Source organism: Mirounga leonina, unplaced genomic scaffold, assembly GCF_011800145.1.
Source record: "Mirounga leonina isolate KUSES-001 unplaced genomic scaffold, KU_Mleo_1.0 Mir_197, whole genome shotgun sequence".
NCBI lineage: Eukaryota > Metazoa > Chordata > Mammalia > Carnivora > Phocidae > Mirounga > Mirounga leonina.
In genome coordinates this window covers 4660992-4680932 of record NW_023270494.1, presented here as the reverse complement: position 1 = coordinate 4680932, position 19941 = coordinate 4660992, and the positions used below count along the sequence as shown (strand labels likewise).

Below are 19941 nucleotides of genomic sequence, written 5' to 3'. Positions count from 1 at the left end.
GACCTTGGTTTTGGGGGCCACTGCAGGCTTTTGTGCAGAGGAATCTGGTCTGACCTAATTTTAAAGGATTGCTCAGGAGAAAAGGCAAGGCCAAGAAAATGGCAGAAATGGGGGCAGGCAGCAAGTCACAGGGGCCCAGGACAGAGAGGGTGGTCCCCGGGCTGGGGCCGCCGTGATGGAGGAAATCCCACCGGGGTAACAGGCTCTGCTGATGGGTGTTGGCGGTGAGAGAAAGGGGAGGAGCCAAAGCCTTGGGCCAGAGCCAACTGGGGAGGGAGGACTCTGACCAGGGAGGGAGGACTCTGACCGGAGCAGGGTCCTGACTGTGCCTGTTTGCAAACAAGCAAGGGGACCAGGCCTTCCCTCTGCTCCAGGCTTTGTGGCAGTCTTTGGGAGAAGGAGACGCCCGGGGCTGGGACACTGATGGGTTCTCTTCCCCCTCCTCCACCAGCCCCCTGTCCCCATCCCTGTCAAACGGGGCCCCCTCCGAGGGGGCCAGTCCAGGTAGACCCGGGGTGCAGTGCGGGCTGGGTAGCAGCCCCCGTCCTGACCCTGTGGTCTCGCTGTAGCTCACACCCCGGACAACTCCTTCATGGGTTTCGTGTCCGAGGAGCTCAACGAGACGGAGAAGCAGCTCATCAAAGGCAGCAAGGCCAGTAACATGGCCGTGGTGTACGGCAAGGAAGCGAGTATCTGGAAGGTAAGCACAGCCTCCCGGGGACTCCCACGTCTAGGATTTGGCTCTGTCCACCACCCCTGGCTCTGGATGCTGAAATGTCCCCCAATGATGAGTCAGAAAAGAGAGGTCCCTAACTGTCACTGAAAATACCCAGCCTGGGGGCTGCTCACCTGCCCCTGCAGCGTCCCACTCTGCAACAAACCCAGATGTCCTTTATCAAGGACTGTGACCTAACCCGCCACCCTCCCTAGGACCACATCGATAAACACTGTGAGCCTGGCAAGGGGGCTTAGGCTAGACTTGGGGCCTCTGAGTCATGGGAGGCAGTGCAGAAGGCAGGAGAGGCTAAGGATTAGAACCCCATCCTCAGGGTGGGGTCCCTGGAGAAGTGATCCCCGTGTGGGAGGTTGTGTGTTCACTGCTCACTGACCTGTTCTCTCTCCTCTTTTCTCTGTGCCCTCCTGGCAATGAGGCAGCTCCAGGTAGGGTGCCTGCTCACCGTGCGCTCCGCCTGCTCCCCTCTGCTCTCAGTAGGGTGTCCCCGGGGATGCTCTCAAGTCCCTTGACCCCGCAGGGTGCAGGGGGAGGGATGGGAGGTCATTCTCATGTGATGCGAAAGGAGCAGGCTGCCACGGGAGCCCAGGGTGCTGGGGAAGGGGGTGGTATGGAGTGCGTCTGCTTTTACCAGAAAACACTGCTAAGGAACTGCCCCAAGAGAATGAGAGGTTATGAAGTCTGGGAAGAGAAAGGCTTTCTCTCTAGCTCAGGCGCCTCTGTGATAGCCGGGAGCAACGCTGTTCTGCAAGAGACCTCAGAGAAAGTGCTTCCAAAAAAAGACATCTTCGCTCTGGTCTTTGCGACTGGAGGAAGTCGGAGGTGGCCGGATGAAGAGGCTGAGGGGCGCATCCTGGGACCGATGCAGCCCAGAGCCAGAAGTGGAAGGGGCTGGATGACGGAGGTCCTCATGGGGGCAGCAGCTGGGATCCGGGCGAGCGTTTGGGTGAATTTTGTGCCAAGGAGGCTTGTCTTGTTCTGGGTCCCCAGAAAGCAGGCCTTGAGGCTCAGGCCTGGGTGCTATTTTATGAGAGTGTGTGGCCCAGGGGGCAGGATTGGGGGATGGGAGAGAGGCAGACTCACCCTTGCCACTGGAGGAAACAGGCCAGACATCAGAAGGGCCATCTGAGGGGGATTTGGGATGCTTTTTGTTCGGCAGGTGAAACTAGCTCAGAGCTCTGGGTTTTTTCTCCTCAGCTTTACTGAGGTATAGTTGACAGGGGAAAATGATGTATTCTTAAGGTGGACGGCATGATGGTTCAATATACATATATATTGTGAATTGAGCACCATGATCAAGCTGCTTAACACAGCATCACTTCACATAGTCATCTGTGTGTTTCTGCGTGCGTGCACGTGCATGCGTGTGTGTGGTGAGACCACTGAAGATCTGTTAATCTCTTGGCAAATTACAAGTGTACAATACAGTACCATTAACCACAATCACCATGCTGCTCATTAGATCCCTGAACTTACTCTTCATACAACTGAAAGTTTGTCCCTTTGACCAACCTCTCCCCATTTTCACACCCCGAGCCCCTGGTGACCACCATTCTACTCTGTTTCTATGAGTTCCACTCTTTTAGATTCCACATATAAGTGGGATCGTGTCGTATTTGTCTTTTTCTAACTTAGTCTCAGTTAGCCTTTTAAAATGAAATAGAATATCAGAAGATATATCAGAAGACCTTATATGTATTAAGAATAAATATTGTTTTTAAGATTTTATTTTTCTTATGTAATCTCTATACCCAACATGAGGCGCGAACTCACAACCCCGAGATTGAGAGTTGCACACTCCACAAACTGAGCCAGCCAGGAGCCCCGAGAATAAATATTGTTTTGTGAAACTTAAAGTTCAGATATATGCATGTACGCACAGACACATGCCTATATGGGTATATACACGCATACACATGCCTACACACATACATACATACGTGTGTATGGGTAAAAAAAGGTTGCTGAACAGTATATATAACATGAACCCATTTGTGCATGTGTTTTAAGGAAAATGTAAATACGATTTGAATGCATAAAAGGTCTGAGAAGGTACACAAGAAACTGTCCACAACAGTGGCCTCCAGTGATGGGATAAGGAAGCTGATGTTGATGGGGGCGTGGAGGCATTCTTTCCACACTTTACTTTCTCGGTTTGATTTTTCTTCTGTGAGCCTATTTATTAGTTTTACACTATGTAGTCCTTTTACATTTAGTGTGATATCTGATGTATTTGGCTTGGAATCTACCATTTCACCAGCTGATCTCTATTTCTTTTTCTTGCCTGTTCCATGTTCTGTTCCCTCTTATGCCTTCTTTCACACTGATCTGTACTTTGAAATTCACCCCCTGATAGCTGACTCATTATACTGCCTCCTAGTCTTATAGTGGCCGCAATAAAGATGGCACCATGCATCCTTGACTTATCAAAGTCTCATATAAATCAATACCTTTCCCTTTTATTGGACAATAAAAGAACCTTAAAATGCTTTAATTACCTCCCCCCAGCTTGTGTAGTCTCATTTTATTTTGATTTCCCGAGAATGCCCTTACTTCACTCTTATTCTTAGTGGATATTTTGCTGTGTAGAGAATTCTAGCTTGGCTGTTACTTTCTTTCAGTGTTCTGAAAAGACTCTATTGTCTTCTGGCTTCTGGGAGCCTTGTTCCTTTAAAGATAATTTGTCTTCTTTCTCTGCTCACTTTTAAGACCTCTGTGTGTTTAGTTTTGAGTAGACTTACTATGATGTGCCTCCGAGTGGTTTTCTCTGGACTTATCCTACATGGTGTTTGTAGATCTTTTTGAATCTGTGGTTTGATCTGTCATTAGTCTTAGAAAATTTTCAGTTAGTATCTAAGTATTGCTTCTGCTCCAGTCTCTCTCCTGTGCTTCTCAGACTCTATTTCTGCATACATTAGACTCCAACATATCCCCTTGTCTCTTACATTCTTTTCTGTGATTTCCACCCTTCCTCTGTGCTTCAGTCTGGATGTTTTCTTTTGTTCTTTCACTAAACGAATTCTCTCTTCAGCTGGGTCCAATCTGCTGTGAAACCTGTCCATTCAGTTCTTAATTTCAGCCACTAGAGTTCTTACTTCGAGCACTTCCATTTGGTTTCAAACCTTATCTTCTATTTCCTTGACTACATTCAGCAGATTTATCTTGAAGTCTGTATCTGGTAATTCCATCTTCTAGATCTCCTACAGGTCTGTTTTTATTGTCTGTGTCTCTTGGGTGTTTTTTTTTTTTTTAAGATTTATTTATTTATTAGAGAGAGAGAGTGTGCGAGCAAGCTCGGTGAAGAGCAGAGAGAGAGGAAGAGAGAATCCACAAGCAGAGTCCCTGCTGAGTGCGGAGCCTGACATAGGGCTCAATCTCCCGACCCCGAGATCATGACCTGAGCAGAAACCAAGAGTCAGCTACTCAACCAACTGAGCCATCCAGGCGCCCCTTTGTCTCTTGGGTTTTAATCATATTGTCGTGTACCTGATTTTTCTAAAAATCACGGTGTTTAAATTTTTTCTTTAAAAATCTATTTTTAACAGGCTTTACTGGGGTATAATTGACATGCAGTATACTACACATGTTTCAAATATATAATTTATACATTCTGACATATATATTTACCTGTGAAGGCATCTCCACAGTCAGGATGATGCATCCACCGTGCCCAGGTTCCCTTCTTCCCACCTCTCTCCTCCTCCCTGCCAGACAGCCCATGATCTGCTTTCTGTCACCACAGATTAGTTTTCATTTTCTATAATTTTATATAAATGGACTCATGGTATATACTTATTTTTTTTGTCTGGATTTTCTCAGCGTATAATTATTTCAAGATTCCTCCATGTCATTGCACGTATCAATTGTTGATTCCTTTTTATGGCTGAATAGTTACTCCATTGCATGGAATTCCATTGTATTCCACCACACCTTTTTTATCTGTTCACCTGTTAGTGGACATTGGGGTTGTTACCAGTATTTGGCCGTTACAAATAAAGCTGTTATGAACATTCATGTACAAACATTTGTACAGACATATGCTTTCATTTCTCTTGGGTAAATACCTAGGCATGGAATGGCTGGATCATATGGTAGAACTAGGTTTAACATTTTAGGAAAAGTGGTCGTACTATTTTACGATTCTACCAGCGATGTATGAGAGTTCCAGTTCCATTACAAAGTCATCAATACTTGCATGGTCCGTCTTTTCAACTTGAGCCATCCTACAAATGTGCAATGGTATCTTAGGGTTTCAACTTGTAGTTCCCTATGACTAATGATGGCAAAGATATTTTTGTGTGCTTATTTGTCTTCTCAATATCTTTTTTGGGGTAAAGTGTCTTTTCAAAATGTTTGCCCATTTAAAGAATTGGGTTGTTTGTTTTCTTATTATTGAGTTGTTAGAGTTTTGTACACATTCTGAATATCAGCCTTATATCAAATATATGCTTGGCAAATATTTTCTCTCTGTGGCTTGTCTTTCTCTCAGTAGCATTGTTCAAAGAGCAAAGTTCTTCATTTTAATGAAGTCCGGTGTTTTATGGATTATGCTTCTGGTGTTGTATCTAAGAAATCTTTGCCTGACCCAAGGTCACTAAGGATTTTTCTCCTGTGCTTTCTTCTGTAAGTTTTATAGTATTACATTTAAATCTATGGTCCATTTTGAATTAACTTTTATATATGATATGAAGTACAGATTGAAGTTGTAATTCTTTCCCTTTCTTGCATGTGGATATGCAACGTTCCATGGCTGTCTGTTGAAAAAACTATCCTTTCTCCACCGAAATGTCTTTGCACCTTTGTCAAAAATCAATTGACCATGCGTGTGTGGGTCTATTTCTGGACTCTGTTCTATTGCATTGTTCTTTCTGGATGCCAATAGCACACCGCCTTGATTACTGTAGTTTTACCGTAAGTCTTGAAATCAGGTAATATAAATCTGTCTGCTTTCTTCTTTTTCAAAGTTGTTTCTTCTAAGCCTGCTGGGATTTTGATTGGGATTTCATTGTTTTTTGTTTTGTTTTGGAGTTCTGGAAAATGAATATAAAAAATTGTAAAAATAGTTTGGGGATGATGCCCTCTTCTTCCAGAGAGGATTTTACTTTTACTCTTAGCTTGTGGTTGGGGCTCCAGCAATCTTGGATTACCTTAATCAATGATAAGATTTGAGACCATTTAAAATGGATTCAGCCCCTGGGGCGACTGAGTGGCTCCATCAGTCAAGCATCTGTCTCTTGGTTTTGGCTCAGGTCCTGTTCTCAGGGTCCTGGGATCCAGCCCCATGTCAGGCTCTGTGCTCAGTGCAGAGACTGCTTGAGATTCTCTCTCCCTCTGCCCCTCCTGCTTGTGCTCTCACTCACTCTCTCTCTAAAATAAATAGATAAAACTTAAAAAAAAGACACCCCCTCCCACACACACAAAAACACGGACTCAGCCTCTGCAGGGGCTTCTCTAGGTCTGGCCCACCCTTTTTCTTCCAGCGTGTAATTCCTCAGAGTTCTAACCCCCAGTGTGGAGTTTCTATCAGGGTCCCCCCTTGGCAGACCCTGAACTCTCACTTGTCCTCTGGCTGTACAAGGCGACCAGAAGCTCTGCTCAGGTTCCTTGATGCTGACCCTGGAATCGGCAGGTGCCCCCGGGGGGGACACTGACCCCAGCACTGGCCTCCACGATCTCCTTCCCTTCTTCCAGATCTTGGCCTTCTAATTCTGCATGCTTTGTTAGATTTTCACTACCTTCACAGAAATTTTTATATTTCCCTGTCTTTCCTGGTTGTTCTCAGAGGCAGGGCTGATGTGCATTACCCAGGAGACCGTTACCCAAAGAGGAAGGCCTCCTTAGGAAAAGTTATACCGTTGGAGTTTCAAAACGTGAATTATTAATTATTTTGATGTCCATTGATAATATTCTTCAAGAGCTGTGGTTTACAGACTGAACCTGGGCCAAAGCTCCTTGTTGTCCGACCTCATGGCTAGCCAGCAGGACGTGGAGAACCTGGCTTCTTTTCTTCTGACCTGTTAGCCTGCTGGGGACTAGCCCTCCCTGAAAAAAACCGCTCCCTGCCCCAGCCTTCTCTGTGATCTTGAAGTTTCTTTCTTGTCAGCGTATCCCTTCCTCTCTCCTGTGAGTCTCAAAAGCCCCCAAGAAGTAGAACCCAGTGGCAGACCCCATGCTTACCCCTAATGAGGTCCTACACTGACCACAGCTCCTGGCTCAGGGCTCTGGCCATGGGGTCAGATGGGTGCCCAGGGGCAGAGCTGTTATCTATTCATCTATGCTCTGTCTCCCATTGTCCCCTTCCCCTGAGGCTGGGCCTGTTTCCAGCTCCCTTGGGCTGGGCAGAAAGCAGAGCCTGGATGTGGGACTGGAGTCTGGAGGGGCTGAGCCTTTGCTAGTTTGGGGGTTTTCGCTCACAGGTGTCCTCCTTAAAGACAAGGGCTCTGTCTTGTCCCAGCTGGGCTCCCAGCAGTGAGCTCAGTGCCAACACACAGCAAGTGCTCAATAAAAATGTGCTACATGGATGGAGGGAAGGGGAGAGAGAGAGAGAAGGGATGAGTGGCTAGATGGAAGGAGGGGATGAATGGACAGATGGATGGAGGGGTGGACACACACATGTATGGAAGGATGGAGGGATGGATGGATGGATGGATGGATGGATGGATGAGATGATCTTGGCCCCCCAGCTCCTCAGGTGGCCTTGGAGATCACCAGCGGTTCAGGGAGGCGGAGCAACTTCATTTGGGTGCATTTAAATGTGGGAATGGGGATAGGCATTCTTTGCAAAGAAAACAGTTCCATGGCTAAAAATAGTCTAGTCCAACCTCTGCAAGTCACAGATGAAGAAAATGAGGACCAGAGAGGGGAGGGGCCTTGCCCAGGGTCACACAGCTGGTTGAAGGCCAACCTAAGACCGGCCCCACATTTTCTGACTTCCAGACCAGGGGTGTTTCCACGGACAGCTCTGCCTTCCACAGTTGGGGCGAGGCTCCCATCTGCACCCCTCCTCTTCCAGGGGAAGGAGAAGTTCCTGGGCGTCCTGAACAAGTACATGGAGATCCACGGCACTGTGTACTATGAGAGCCGGCGGCCCCCTGAGGTCCCAGCCTTCGTGAAGAACCACGGCCTCTTGCCACAGCCCGAGTTCCAGCAGCTGCTACGCAAGGCCAAGGTGAGCCCCACGCCCTCACCGTCCTCACCCCAGTCTGGCCACAGATGCCGAGGAGGTCACCCTACGTGCCCCCAGGCCTGCCACCGTGGCTGGTGGCCCCTTCCACGTGTAGACCTGCCCCAGCATGCTCTGCTACCTTGAACCTCACGTCCAGGCCTCCTGGGGCCGGGGCAGAGCTCGGGGCAGAGCTGGGGGTGCTCACCCAGGAGGGACCTGGGCAGGGCCAGCAAAGTGAGGCTCAGCAGTGGGGAAGAGGAAGCGGGCTTCCCTCCTCACCCCTCAGTACCAGGGCAGCCCCACGGACTGGGTGGTCTTTCCTGCGCCGGCCGCCCCGCCCCCGTGAATGTCCCAGCCCTGGCTTCCTGGGGCTCTGGTGCCCAGCCTTCCATGACCATTGTGCCACTTGCTTCCTCAGCTCTTCATAGGCTTCGGCTTCCCTTACGAGGGCCCCGCGCCCCTGGAGGCCATCGCCAACGGCTGCGTCTTCCTCCAGTCCCGCTTCAGCCCGCCCCACAGCTCGCTCAACCACGAGTTCTTCCGAGGCAAGCCCACCTCCAGAGAGGTGAGTGGGGAGGGTCTGAGATGGGGACCCCCGCAGTCCCTGGAAGAGGGAGGCAGACAGGGTGTGAAGGGACGGACAGGACAAGTGGGCGGGGGCGCCTCCCCTGAGCACGGGCCGACCTGGCAGGCACAGGAAGAGGCTGCTGCTCTCTCCACCTGGCCAGGTGTTCTCCCAGCATCCCTACGCGGAGAACTTCATCGGCAAGCCGCACGTGTGGACCGTCGACTACAACAACTCGGAGGAGTTTGAAGCAACCATCAAGGCCATCATGAGAACCCAGGTGAGGTTCAGATCCAGTCAGGACTCTGGGGGCCACTACTGGAAAAAGATGCCCCTCTTGGTGAACTCAGGCTCGCAGGCCTGGGGTTGGCAAACTTGACCCCACTTACCACCTTGAGTATAGGGATGGGGGGAAGGAGAGGCAGGGAAATACCTTTGTGCTATGAGCAACCTGTACAACCTTACATGGCAGCCCTGGATCCAGAATCATTTATTAAGCACCTTTGGAGGCTGAGCCCCCTGAGCACTCTTAGCACAAGTTAGGTGCTGAGTAAATGTTTCCAGGATTAGTGCTTGGAGGCCCTTGGAACTCTGCTGTTGGTGTGTGTCTGTGGCCTTTTGACAGCATATCTCAAACTGTACATGGCATACACGTCATCTGGGGATCTTGTTAAAATGCAGGTTTGGGTTCAGCAGGGCTGGGGTGGTGCCAGGCCTAGGGCCACCCTTTGAGTAGCAAGGGAAAGAACTTTCCGGGTTTCCTTCAGCAGGTATGTGAGTGTGGGCGTATGCAGGTGCACATGTGCAAGTGGGGAGAGGGGGAGGAGGGGCTTGTGCAACTTATCTCCTCGGCAGGCCCCTTTGTGGCTTCTAATGGCCCCCCGAGCTCTTCTGGTTCCTTCATTTTGGTAAGGGGTCAGACCATGCAAATGGCACTCTGCTCGCCATGTTCCCTCTGGACCCGCCTCTTGCTGTAGCTTGGACATGAGGCTGAACAAAGATAACCAGCCCTGCGGGTGTCCCCTTCCTTGCCCAACCCCATGTTCACGGAGTGTGTCCTCCCGGGGGGGAGGGGGGTGAATGTTGGGGTCTGGGGCAGACCTGGAGAGCCTTGGTCTCAGCAGGGCCACCGCAAGTGAGTGACGTGATAGGCGCCTTCTGCAAGGGAGAGCCACGCCCCGGGAGGCCACAGCTGGCCAACATGTCTGCTGCCCCAGGGGAGCTGGGGGCACTGCCAGGCTCAAGGGCAGAGACAAGCAGGAATAGACACAGGGGCACTTACCGGCTTAGCTTTGAGCCCAGAGCCCTGGCCTGATTGTCCTGACCCTGAGGCAGTCTGGCATTTTTTTTAATACCCCCCTGCGTTCACTATCACTCACTCCCACTCGGGACCCCCAGCCTTGGCCCCCGCCCCTGCAGATGCCCCCAGAAAATCCCTACTTACCTCTCCTCCGTTCCTCCACTGACCACACCCTCGGCCTTCCGTCCTTCTGTCTGGGGGTGAGTGTTTGTCTAGTGAAGTGCCCAGAAGAACATTGTGTGGCAAAGCCTCCACCCATCTTTAGTTGTGACGGACGTGGATGTGGCCAGGTTGACCTGCAGAGTGGCTGAGCCCCTGGACCCTCCCTGAGTGGTGGGGGGCGCCCTCCACTCCTTAAGCATCAGCTTGAGGAAATCTCTACTGTGAGTTCCTCCAGGTCACAGGCTATCTTAGAGTGGCTTCCTCCAGAGGGTCACCCCAAGGCACAAGCTATTTGGGACATGATCTGAGGAAGGAGGGTCCTGGAGTGACAAAGTGAGACGCTGTTTTCTGGAGTAGGTCACCCTGGCCGGCGGCACCTGGCATTCAGTGCTGGCGGGGACCTCTGACTGATGGGGTAGGTCACACCCCAGATTGTCCTCCCTGAGAATCAAGTAAACCCAGGGTGTTTATCCCCAGCTCCGTCCATCGCTGACTGAGGGCTGCAACTGGGGACCCTCGCTGGGCTGAGCAAGACAGTCCTCGGGTGAGGGGCTCTCCAGGTGGCTTTGGTACAGAAGAAAGAAGCCGCTGCCGACAACTGACCAACCCCAGCCCCAAGTGGTGGCACAGCGCTCTACATCCCAGGGGGACGCTGCATTGGAAGGCAGATGGCTACCCTGGAGGGGACCCCCACCCCACATCCTCCCCCTGCTCCTTCTCCCCTCCCCTTGAAGAGCAAGCCTCCGAGGCTTCTGTCCCAGGGGACAAGGACAGCGGGTGGAAGGGAGACCAGCAAGGCTTTTGCCCACTCCGAGGGCTCAGGTCTGGCCCAGTAGATCTTAGCCAGATCTGTTGCTGAGGTAAAGGAGCAAGATACCCGGTTCTGTGGGGAGCACGTTCCAGACGCAGAACACAACGGGGCTGCCAAGGGGCCTGCAAGTGAGCGCGCCCATGCATTCGTGAGCTCTTTCTGGTCGGACACGTGAGAAATCGCTGCCCTGGGGATGGGCCTGGATGTCTGGGGTGGGAGGAAACTTACTTTACATTGGTTTTCCTTTTGATTTGTTTTTTACATGCACATCTGTTTAATTTTGTTAATTAATTAGAAAATGACAATAACAAAAGGGTCAAGGAACCAAAGTTTTGCAAGTCTGCCAAGCTGAGACTTCCAGGTGGGCCCCAAACCTGACCACCCCGCTGCCTTCACCCCCTTCAGGGGTCCCACCGCTCCCCCCGGGCAGTTCACCCCTTTACCAAGAATCACCTGGGAGGTGGTTAAAATGTGGGTCCTGGGCCGGTCTTCTGATATTAAAGATTTTTTCTGAGAGAGAGAGAGAGAGCGAGAGAGCGAGCATGAGTGAGGGGGAGGGGCAGAGGGAGAAGCAGAATCCCCACTGAGCAGGGAGTCCGATGTGGGTCTTGATCCCGGGACTCTGGGATCATGACCTGAGCCGAAGGCAGACGCTTAACCCACTGAGCCACCCAGGCGCCCCCCCTTCCTGTCTTCTGATTCTAAAGGCCCAGGTGTGGCCTTGGCATCTGCATTTTCAACAAGCAGCCTGGGCCGCTCTCATAATTTTTATTTTATTTTTTTAAAGATTTTATTTATTGGACAGAGAGAGACACAGCGAGGGAGGGAACACAAGCATGGGGAGTGGGAGAGGGAGAAGCGGGCTTCCCGCCGAGCAGGCAGCCCGATGCGGGGCTCGATCCCAGGACCCTGGGATCATGACCTGAGCCGAAGGCAGACGCTTAACGACTGAGCCACCCAGGCGCCCCTCTCATAATCCTATTTTAGAGAACTGATTGAGGGCCACCGTCAGAGAACACAGCTTGTTCTGCAGGTCCTGGGGCCTTTCACGGGGAGAGGGAAGAAGAAAGATGAGGCACGGGGAGGAGCTGAGAGAGACCTGCTGTCCCCCCACTCAGGGGTGGGTGGGTTTGCCATTGGCACCTCTCTGTGGCAGGGGCTGGGGGGGAGGCCAGGCCAGCCCCTGCCCACCCCCTTCCTCCCACACTCACGACCGTGCAGGACCAGCACCTGCCGGCCTGTTGAGACTGGTTACTGTGCGCACCCGTGACTAGGCCTGATGACAGTCATTTCCAGGCAGGCTGGCTCCTCGGGTGGAGGCTCATGGCAAGTGGGATGTGGCTGGCTGATGCAAGCTACCGTGCGACGTGGACTTCAAAGCGCGGGGGGGAGTGACCGTGGAGTAGGCAGAGTGACATTTGGAGGGGAACTCTCTCCTCTGGGGAGTTACCTATAACCAGGGCTGGAAGTCGTGTGCCCCAGGGGTGTCCAGGGCCCTGCGGGGCAGCAGCTGGTTGCCGGCGCCGCTGTGGCTGTCGGCCGAGGTCAGGACCCAGAGGCGCACAGCGCAGGGCTGGGAAGGCCGCCCGGTGGCTGGGCTGTGTGGTGGTGGCCCGTGCAGGACCTGGGCTTCTCTGGGGATCCAGAACTGCGCCTGGATGAAGAATGGCCGCTCACAGTGGGAACTGGGGAAAGGCCACCCGGGTGCGCTCTTGTCCCGAGAAACTTCTGGGGGCCTGAACCCATTTCAAGGGGAGCAGCAGCCTGAGGGTCAGGGATGCCCCTAGGCAGGGGGCCCAGGATGGGCGTCCAGCCCTTCGAGGTGGGGTCTGCAGGAAGCAGGACCCACCAGGCACACCTGAGGGGGCCTTTGATGCTGCCCAGCTCTGATGAGGGGGCGGGAGGCCACTCCCATGTGGGCACGAGGGTTAGATCACACAACCCGGGCTGCTGGCTGGAAAAGAGCGTAAGTCGGAATCGGGCTGGGCCAGGCGGGTGCCCATCCCCACATGTACAACGTGCACACACACACACATCTGCACACCCACACACGCAGCATATACACACACAATACACGGATACACGCGTACACACACACGTGCACACACACGCCCGTGGGAGAAGGGGGGCGAGGGCCCAGTCTGAGTCTGGGACGGGTCATCCCCATGTCCCTGTCCAGCCACGGGTTTCCTCTGGGGTGGCTGTGTGCTGGATGGGGTAAACGGGGAGAGATTGGTCAGGTGAGAAGAGTGCAGAGGTGGTGGGGTACCCACTTACAGGAGGTGGACGCCCCGTTTCACGCTTCTCCCTATTCCCCGTGCTCCTCAACCCACCTGCCCCCAGCCACCCAGTGCAGGCTGCCTCGTAACCATTAGCTGCTTAGACGGACGGTCTGGCCTCCGCCGGGGACGCGTGTCTTGGGTCCTTCCCAGGTGCCTGGCCTGGGCCGGAAGCCTCGCAGATTCATCTCATTCCATCTGACAGGGAGATGCCGTTGTGTTCTTTTTCGTGAACATTCTCCGTTCTGAGCAGAATACAGGCAGAGCTGGAGGTGCTATTTCCTGAGCACCTACTGTATACCAGGCTCTATGCTAGGCGGTGGGCTCGGTGGTAGACGAGACGGGCCATAGTCCAGTTCTCAAGGGACCTGTAACTCGGGAGACACGAGGGGTAAATCAGAAATGATGACGCAGGTGCTGGAGGAAGGAAAGTGGTCCTGTAACAGGGGTGGGCTGGGGCTCAGGGACTGCCTCCTGGAGGAGATGTCACCTAAGCGGGGGTGAATCCATCTGGTTGGCTATGGGAAGAGCAGGCATCGTAGCCCAGGAGGGGATGGAGAGTGTAGCTGGGAAGGGGGTGGGAGGGAATGGGATGACCCCCAGGGCCACTGGAGGGTGTACCAGGGGTCCGAGTGGAGGGGCCAGGAGATGGGGTGATGGACTCCCTGGGCACACCAGATTTCCGCCCCCAATGCTGAGCATGGCCGGCCCCCGACAGCCAGGTCTATGGGGGCCTGGGGTGCCTCCTGCCCCATATGTCTGCCCATCTGTCCCACAGGTAGACCCCTACCTGCCCTACGAGTACACCTGTGAGGGGATGCTGGAGCGAATCCATGCCTACATCCAGCACCAAGTAGGTGGGCCCTCTGCTCTCTGCTCCAGGGACGGGGGAGAGGCGGGGGGAAGGGGGGCTACCCGAAACCCCATCAGACCAGAGGAGGGGGCCTAGCCAACTCCAGTGTCTGAGGAAGCTCTCTCCGCAAGGGCTCTGTGCCCATTAAACTCCTGCTCCTCCTCCACCTGTCTGTTTCCATTCCCCTGGAGGTGCACGGGTATGGGGATGGAGATGCAGGGCTGTCCTGCTCTCCTGCTTAGAGATCAGGCCTGGGTGGGTTGGCGGGGGGCGGGGGAGGCGGGGGGGCCTCTGGGTCTCCAGCTCTAGAACCCAGCCCAGTACCACAACACAGAAACACAAAGACTGTTATTTTGATAAAGAAGTTGCTTAAAAGTTCGCTAACTGGTTGAGTGACTGGTAGGTATGGAAAGCCCCCACTCCCCACCCCACCCCCAGGGATGAGCAGGTGAGACTGGGGTGGGGATGAGGACTCTGTGCTGAGAACCCAGGGGAACGGGCTGCTGGAGGCCTGGGCACCCGCCTCCCCCTCCCTGCCAGGGGATCTGAGCCTCTCTTCTAGGCTCGGGGCTTCTAGGGCTGATGGCTGGGAGGGGCAGGGCCCGGCTGGGCCACAGGACTAGGTGTCGGTTGCTTTCTAACTATTTGATATTCAGACAGATAGCCTGTGGCCTGTGTCTGCACCTTGTTCCGCAACATTAAGGGCTGGAGAGTGGCTCTAGACCATTGCTTTACGGACAGGAACACTGAGGCCCCCAGCAGGGAGGGCTGGGTGGGGTCAGGGCCAGAACCCGGGATCTCAGCCCCCAGCCAGCCACAGGGATGTCATCATGAAGCTCACAGAAGCACTTGCTGGGCCCCACAGGTGGTTCCTGGAGCTGATCCCTGCAGGGAGAGCCCCTCCAGTCAGCCCCGGCTCCTTGCCGCTCTGCAGCTAGGGCCCCTGGGCCTCAGGGTAAAAACTGCGCCTAACTAAGGTGTGACGGGCTGCGAGGCCGTGAAGGGCGGGTGGCTCTCAGGCTGGCCTGAGTTCAAATTCTGCCTCTGCCATCCAGCTTTGAGGCCCTGAGCAGGTTCTGTGACCTCTCTGAGCCTCTGTTTCCCTGAGGCCGCGTCCCCCGGTGTCAGCCGGTGGCATCTGCGTCCTCTTTCCCAGCTGACCTGGCTTTCCTCCTGCCAGGACTTCTGTGCAGCCCCAGGCCCTGCTCCAGTAGGGGCCCGGGCCCCACCGAGTCCCTTCGTCCTGGCCCCCAATGCCACCCACCTGGAGTGGGCCCAGAATGCCAGCTTCGCCCCCGGGGCCTGGCCCCCAGCACACTCCCTCCGGGCCTGGCTGGCCACCGCTGGGAGGGCCTGCACGGACGTGTGCCTGGACCACGGGCTGATTTGCGAGCCCTCCTTCTTCCCCTTCCTTAACAGCCAGGACGCCTTCCAGAAGTAAGTGAGCCTCCCCCCACCCCCCGCTCCCCGCTCCCCCGCCCGCCTTCCTGGGCTGGCCCAGCCTCCCTCACCTGCAGCTCGTCACCCCATAACTACCCTGCCCCCAGCCCTGCCCGCGGTGGGGGGTTTAATGCTCCCCCGTGAGTCAGGATGATCCCAGAAGGGACCTTCCGGACAGGTGTCCATGTCACGGCCGCCACCCTCTTGGTGAAGCCTCAGCCCCTGCCAATCCCCGCCCACCCCCACCCCTCCCTCAGCCTCTGCCGAGCCTGTCCCCGCAGGAGGGACAGGCCCAGGGTTCCTCCCGGTGGGTCAGCTTGCAGCTCAGCCCAGCCTGGTGCCCCCCAGAGACATCTTCCCGGCTTGGGGATGGGATGGGCCAGGGAGGGGAGGGGGCGGTCCCAGGCTCGGGCCGTGACCGCTGCCCGCGGTGCCCGTCCAGGCTGCAGGTGCCCTGTGACAGCACCGAGTCAGAGATGAACCACCTGTACCCGGCCTTCGCCCAGCCCGGCCGCGAGTGCTTCCTGCAGAAGGAGCCTCTGCTCTTCAGCTGTGCGGGCTCCAGCACCAAGTACCACCGGCTCTGTCCCTGCCGAGACTTCCGGAAGGGCCAGGTGGCCTTATGCCAGGACTGTCTGTGAGGGCGCCCACCCGTCTGGCCCTCCCTGCCGCCGGAGAAAGCACCAGCAGATTCCGAGCTCCAGCGACCCGCCCTCCCCTCGACGCCCCCACGCTGGAGCTTCTTCCTTGGCCAGGAAGTGGGCAGAGCAGACTCATGCACAGGGTTAGGGGCAGGCCACTCATCCACGGGCGGGGTGCCCGCCCCAGGCAGGCTCCTCGACCTCGTCCTGGGGCTCGTGGCAGCGTCGTGGCCAAGCAGCTCTGGGATTGGTCAGGGGCCCCAATGGCAGGAGCAGGTGGTCAGAGGCCCCTTGCTTTGTGCAAGGCCAATTCTGGACCAGACTGAGGGCCCTGGTCCTTCTTGGGCCCAGGATGGGGCCTCAGAATGTATGCAGAGGGAGCAGGGGCAGTGTGCCCGATGGCCCGCTGCAGGGTCCAGGGAGAGGGGAGTGATGTGTGAGGGCTCAGTCTTGTCCCTCTGCGGTTGTTTGGGGTATGGACAAAAGGAACAAGGGACTGGGGGACCCTGTTCATGCCTGTTCATGCCTCCTCTCAGCCCCACCCCTCCTGCCTTCGCCATCTCCCCCTCCCCTCTATACTTGAGGGGCGCAGCGGGAGTGGGGGGCCACCTAGCTCCTGGGTTGAACTGTTTCCCTCTCCTGCTTGCTCCGGCGCTCTCCACTTTGGGCTTCTCCCGAAACTCATCTTGGCATGACTGCGATTCCAGGCCGTGGATTTGTCCCCAGAGCCTCAGTCCCCAGCCCAGCAGGCTCTGGAACCCCACCCCCCAGCATCTCGTGTAGGCAAAGGCTTGGGATGGAGCTTCAGCCCCATGGCACGCCTAGCCCAGCTCCTGGCTTCCCAGGCCTGCTAGCCCCCAGGTAGCCCCCACCCCCTCGATGCTGCCCGTCCCCACCTCCAGCTTTCTCCAGCCTCAAACCACCTCTGGACCCAACTGTCCTCTCTGTATGGTATGCCTGCCCCGGCCCCAGGATGCCCTTTCCCCTCCTCCCCGTGCCCAGAGCCCTGCCTGATTAAACTAGTAGGGCCTTCAGAGACACTGCCACCCCACCCCATTTTATAATCCCACCCCCCCCACCAGGCAACTCCCCCCCACCCAGGCCTGCCCCTCCCCCCTGCCAGGGAGGCAGCCCAGGCCCTGAGAGCTGGCAGAGGGGAGCCAGCCCTCGTGGGGCTGAGCAGGGGCCCTCCCATCCAAGACCCCTCTCCGGGCCTGGGTGGCCCCTGTGGCCGCAGAAACTCAGTGGTCACCAAGGACCTGACCTGTCGGGGGAAAGCAATAGAGACACTCTTTTCTCTCTCTCTTTTTTTAAAGATTTATTTCTTGAAATAATAAATATTTTATTGGGATGTGTGGTGCAGAGGAGGCGTGTGCTGTTTCTCATCTTTTCCTGGGACGCCCTGGGCGGGGGGTGTCTATCTTGGTGCCCCGGCCCCTGCTGCATATTGTCACTCGGCGCGCACAGGGTGCCTGGGTCTGCAAGGCTGGAGCTCTCTGGGTCAGGCTGCAGCTCTCTGGGTCAGGCTGCCCAAGGGCAGTCCCTACAGGGGCCCCCCAACCCCCACACCGTGGCTCCTGGGACCCTGCTTGACGAGCGGGGCTGTCCCCGCTTCATTTCACCTCAGGCTGGCCTCTGTGAGGTCAGAGAGCACAAATGTATTTTGATAAGAGCCTGAGCCAGATCGAGATAAATCCTAGCTAATGCTTACTGGGTGTATATTCCCCTTTACAGTTGAGAAAACGGAGGCACAGAGAGTTTAAGTAACTTGCCCAAGGGCACACAGCTTATAAGCAGTGAGGTGGGGAAGGGGGGGATCATTTCAAAGTAGCTATGAGGATCAAATGACCCAACAGGGTGACAGCCCAGCCTGGGGCCCCGCCTGCAGCTGTGCTTACAGTTCTCTGTGATCCTCTGTGAGCCGGGACTTCCTTCTAGCCAGGGGTTCTGCTCGGGGATGCTCCTTCTGCAGCCCAGGACCCACCTTGTGAACCACTGGTCTCGACCACGCGGGTACCATTCAGTGTTCCATTTTTTTTTTTAAGATTTTATTTATTTATTTGAGAGAGAGAGCACATGAGGGGGGGAGGGTCAGAGGGAGAAGCAGACCCCCCGCTGAGCAGGGAGCCCGATGTGGGACTCGATCCCGGGACTCCAGGATCATGACCTGAGCCGAAGGCAGTCGCTTAACCAACTGAGCCACCCAGGCGCCCCGTGTTCCATCTATTTTTAATTCATTTTCATTTGCAATTCCCCGATGGCATCGGACGCAGAGCATCTTTTCATAGGCCTACTTGCCATCAGCAAGACACCTGTGAGGGGTCTCTTCGGGTCTTCTGCCCAGTTCTTAATTAGTTGTTTGTTTCTTATTGTTAGGCTTTTTTGTTTTTGTTTTTCTTTTTATTAACCTATAATGTATTATTTGTTTTAGAGGTACAGGTCTGTGATTCATCTGTCTTACACATTTCATAGCGCTCACCATAGCACATACCCTCCCCAATGTCCATCACCCAGTTACCCCATCCCTCCCACCCCCTCCCCTCCGGCAGCCCTGTTTGTTTCCTGAGATTAAGAGTCTCTTACAGTTTGTCTCCCTCTCTGGTTTCATCTTATTTCATTTTCCCCTCCTTCCCCTATGATCCTCTGTCTTGTTTCTCAAATTCCACTTATCAGTGAGTTCATATGATACTTGTCTTTCTCTGAGTGACTTACTTCGCTTAGCATAATACCCTCTAGTTCCATCCACGTTGTTGTAAATGTTATTGTTGGGTTCTAAGAGTTCTTTGCATAGGAGCCTACTTCTGAATCCTCGCAAGCTTTGAACTCAGGTGGGGTGGGGGCAGAGGGTGTGGGGCGCTGGCTGGTAGGAAGAGAAGGAGAAGCAGACCCCAGATGCCTGGGGGAGGCCGTGGGTTCTCTGCCCTCCCCGCCCTGGACCAGCACCAGGCCCCCCCCTTCAGTGTACTGCCCCCCACCCATCACCGAACAGCAGAGGCGATAACAAGCCCAGGCTGGCCTCTCCACCATCCTGCAGGTGACGTCACTCTCCCCCCACCCCTCCCTGCTTACAGGTGACATAACAGGTCTGATGAAGTCCCTCACCAGCCTCTAGAATCACCTGGGGAGCATCAGCCACCCCCACATCCAGGCTGCCCGCAGCCCCACGAAATCTACATCTCTGAGCAGGAGTGGGCATCTGAAGTTTTAAAAAGCTCTCCTCCTGGTGTTTCTACTGAGTATCTGATGTGAACCACTGGGCTGACATTAAGACGGGGTAGCTCCTCTCTGTTCCCCCACCTCCCAGCTCAGCTCTCAGAAAGTCTGGTCCGGTTGAGGACCTGCCTGCATGTAGCATTTGAAACCCTGCCCTTCCTTCCGATCTTGATGGCCCAGGGCCCGTAGGGCTGCAGCCAATGAGCCTGGGAATGAGAAGGGAGGAGGCCGGGTCCAGCCTGGGGCAAAGAAGGCACACAGGCCTCAGCTGACTCCAAGACAGTCCCAAGTTCAAGAGCAGGAGAGAGCCCTGGGAGGCTATTGACCAGCATCCTTCCCCAGAATCAGGGAGGCTGGAGGGCAGCAGAGGGGGCAGGTGTTAGGAGTGAGTTGGACAGTTAGGGAGTCAGGGCCAGGGTCCCCAACAAGAAAATATGGAGTCAGAGGACAGCTAAGATCAAACAGCACTGATATTCTGCTTTGCGGCCTTTGCAGAAATGACGTCTGCAGAATGACCTAAAATAAGACAATTAACCACAAAAGCATTTGTCAATGTCACGGGCAAAGAGCAGGTAAGACCTAAGCCACCAGATGTCAGCAAAAAAAGACCATGGACATGAACCTGATAGGTAGACAGATACGTGACCAAAGCCCTGATTGGCAGGACTCAGCACACCCTGATTGCTTAAGAAACTTCTGCAAAGGAGCTCATAAAAACCCCTGAACTTAGAAACTCTGGGGGCAACCCACTCGGGCCCCCCTCCCTCTCCGGGGGCTTT

General features: G+C 54.7%; 1 protein-coding gene across 2 annotated transcripts in view; it reads left to right on the top strand.

Annotated features, from left to right (window-relative positions):
• Positions 1 to 15949, top strand: part of MGAT5B (alpha-1,6-mannosylglycoprotein 6-beta-N-acetylglucosaminyltransferase B) — a 67045-nt gene extending 51096 nt beyond the window's left edge. Inside the window, exons 11-18 of one of the 2 annotated variants that reach the window (XM_035026392.1) lie at positions 570 to 700; positions 1156 to 1161; positions 7746 to 7901; positions 8317 to 8463; positions 8627 to 8743; positions 13794 to 13868; positions 15049 to 15305; positions 15751 to 15949. In XM_035026392.1, the coding sequence (XP_034882283.1) occupies positions 570 to 700; positions 1156 to 1161; positions 7746 to 7901; positions 8317 to 8463; positions 8627 to 8743; positions 13794 to 13868; positions 15049 to 15305; positions 15751 to 15949 (1088 nt within the window). The remainder of the gene's footprint in view (positions 1 to 569; positions 701 to 1155; positions 1162 to 7745; positions 7902 to 8316; positions 8464 to 8626; positions 8744 to 13793; positions 13869 to 15048; positions 15306 to 15750) is intronic. The other variant, XM_035026391.1, reaches the window with a different exon arrangement.
• Positions 15950 to 19941: the final 3992 nt, after the last annotated feature.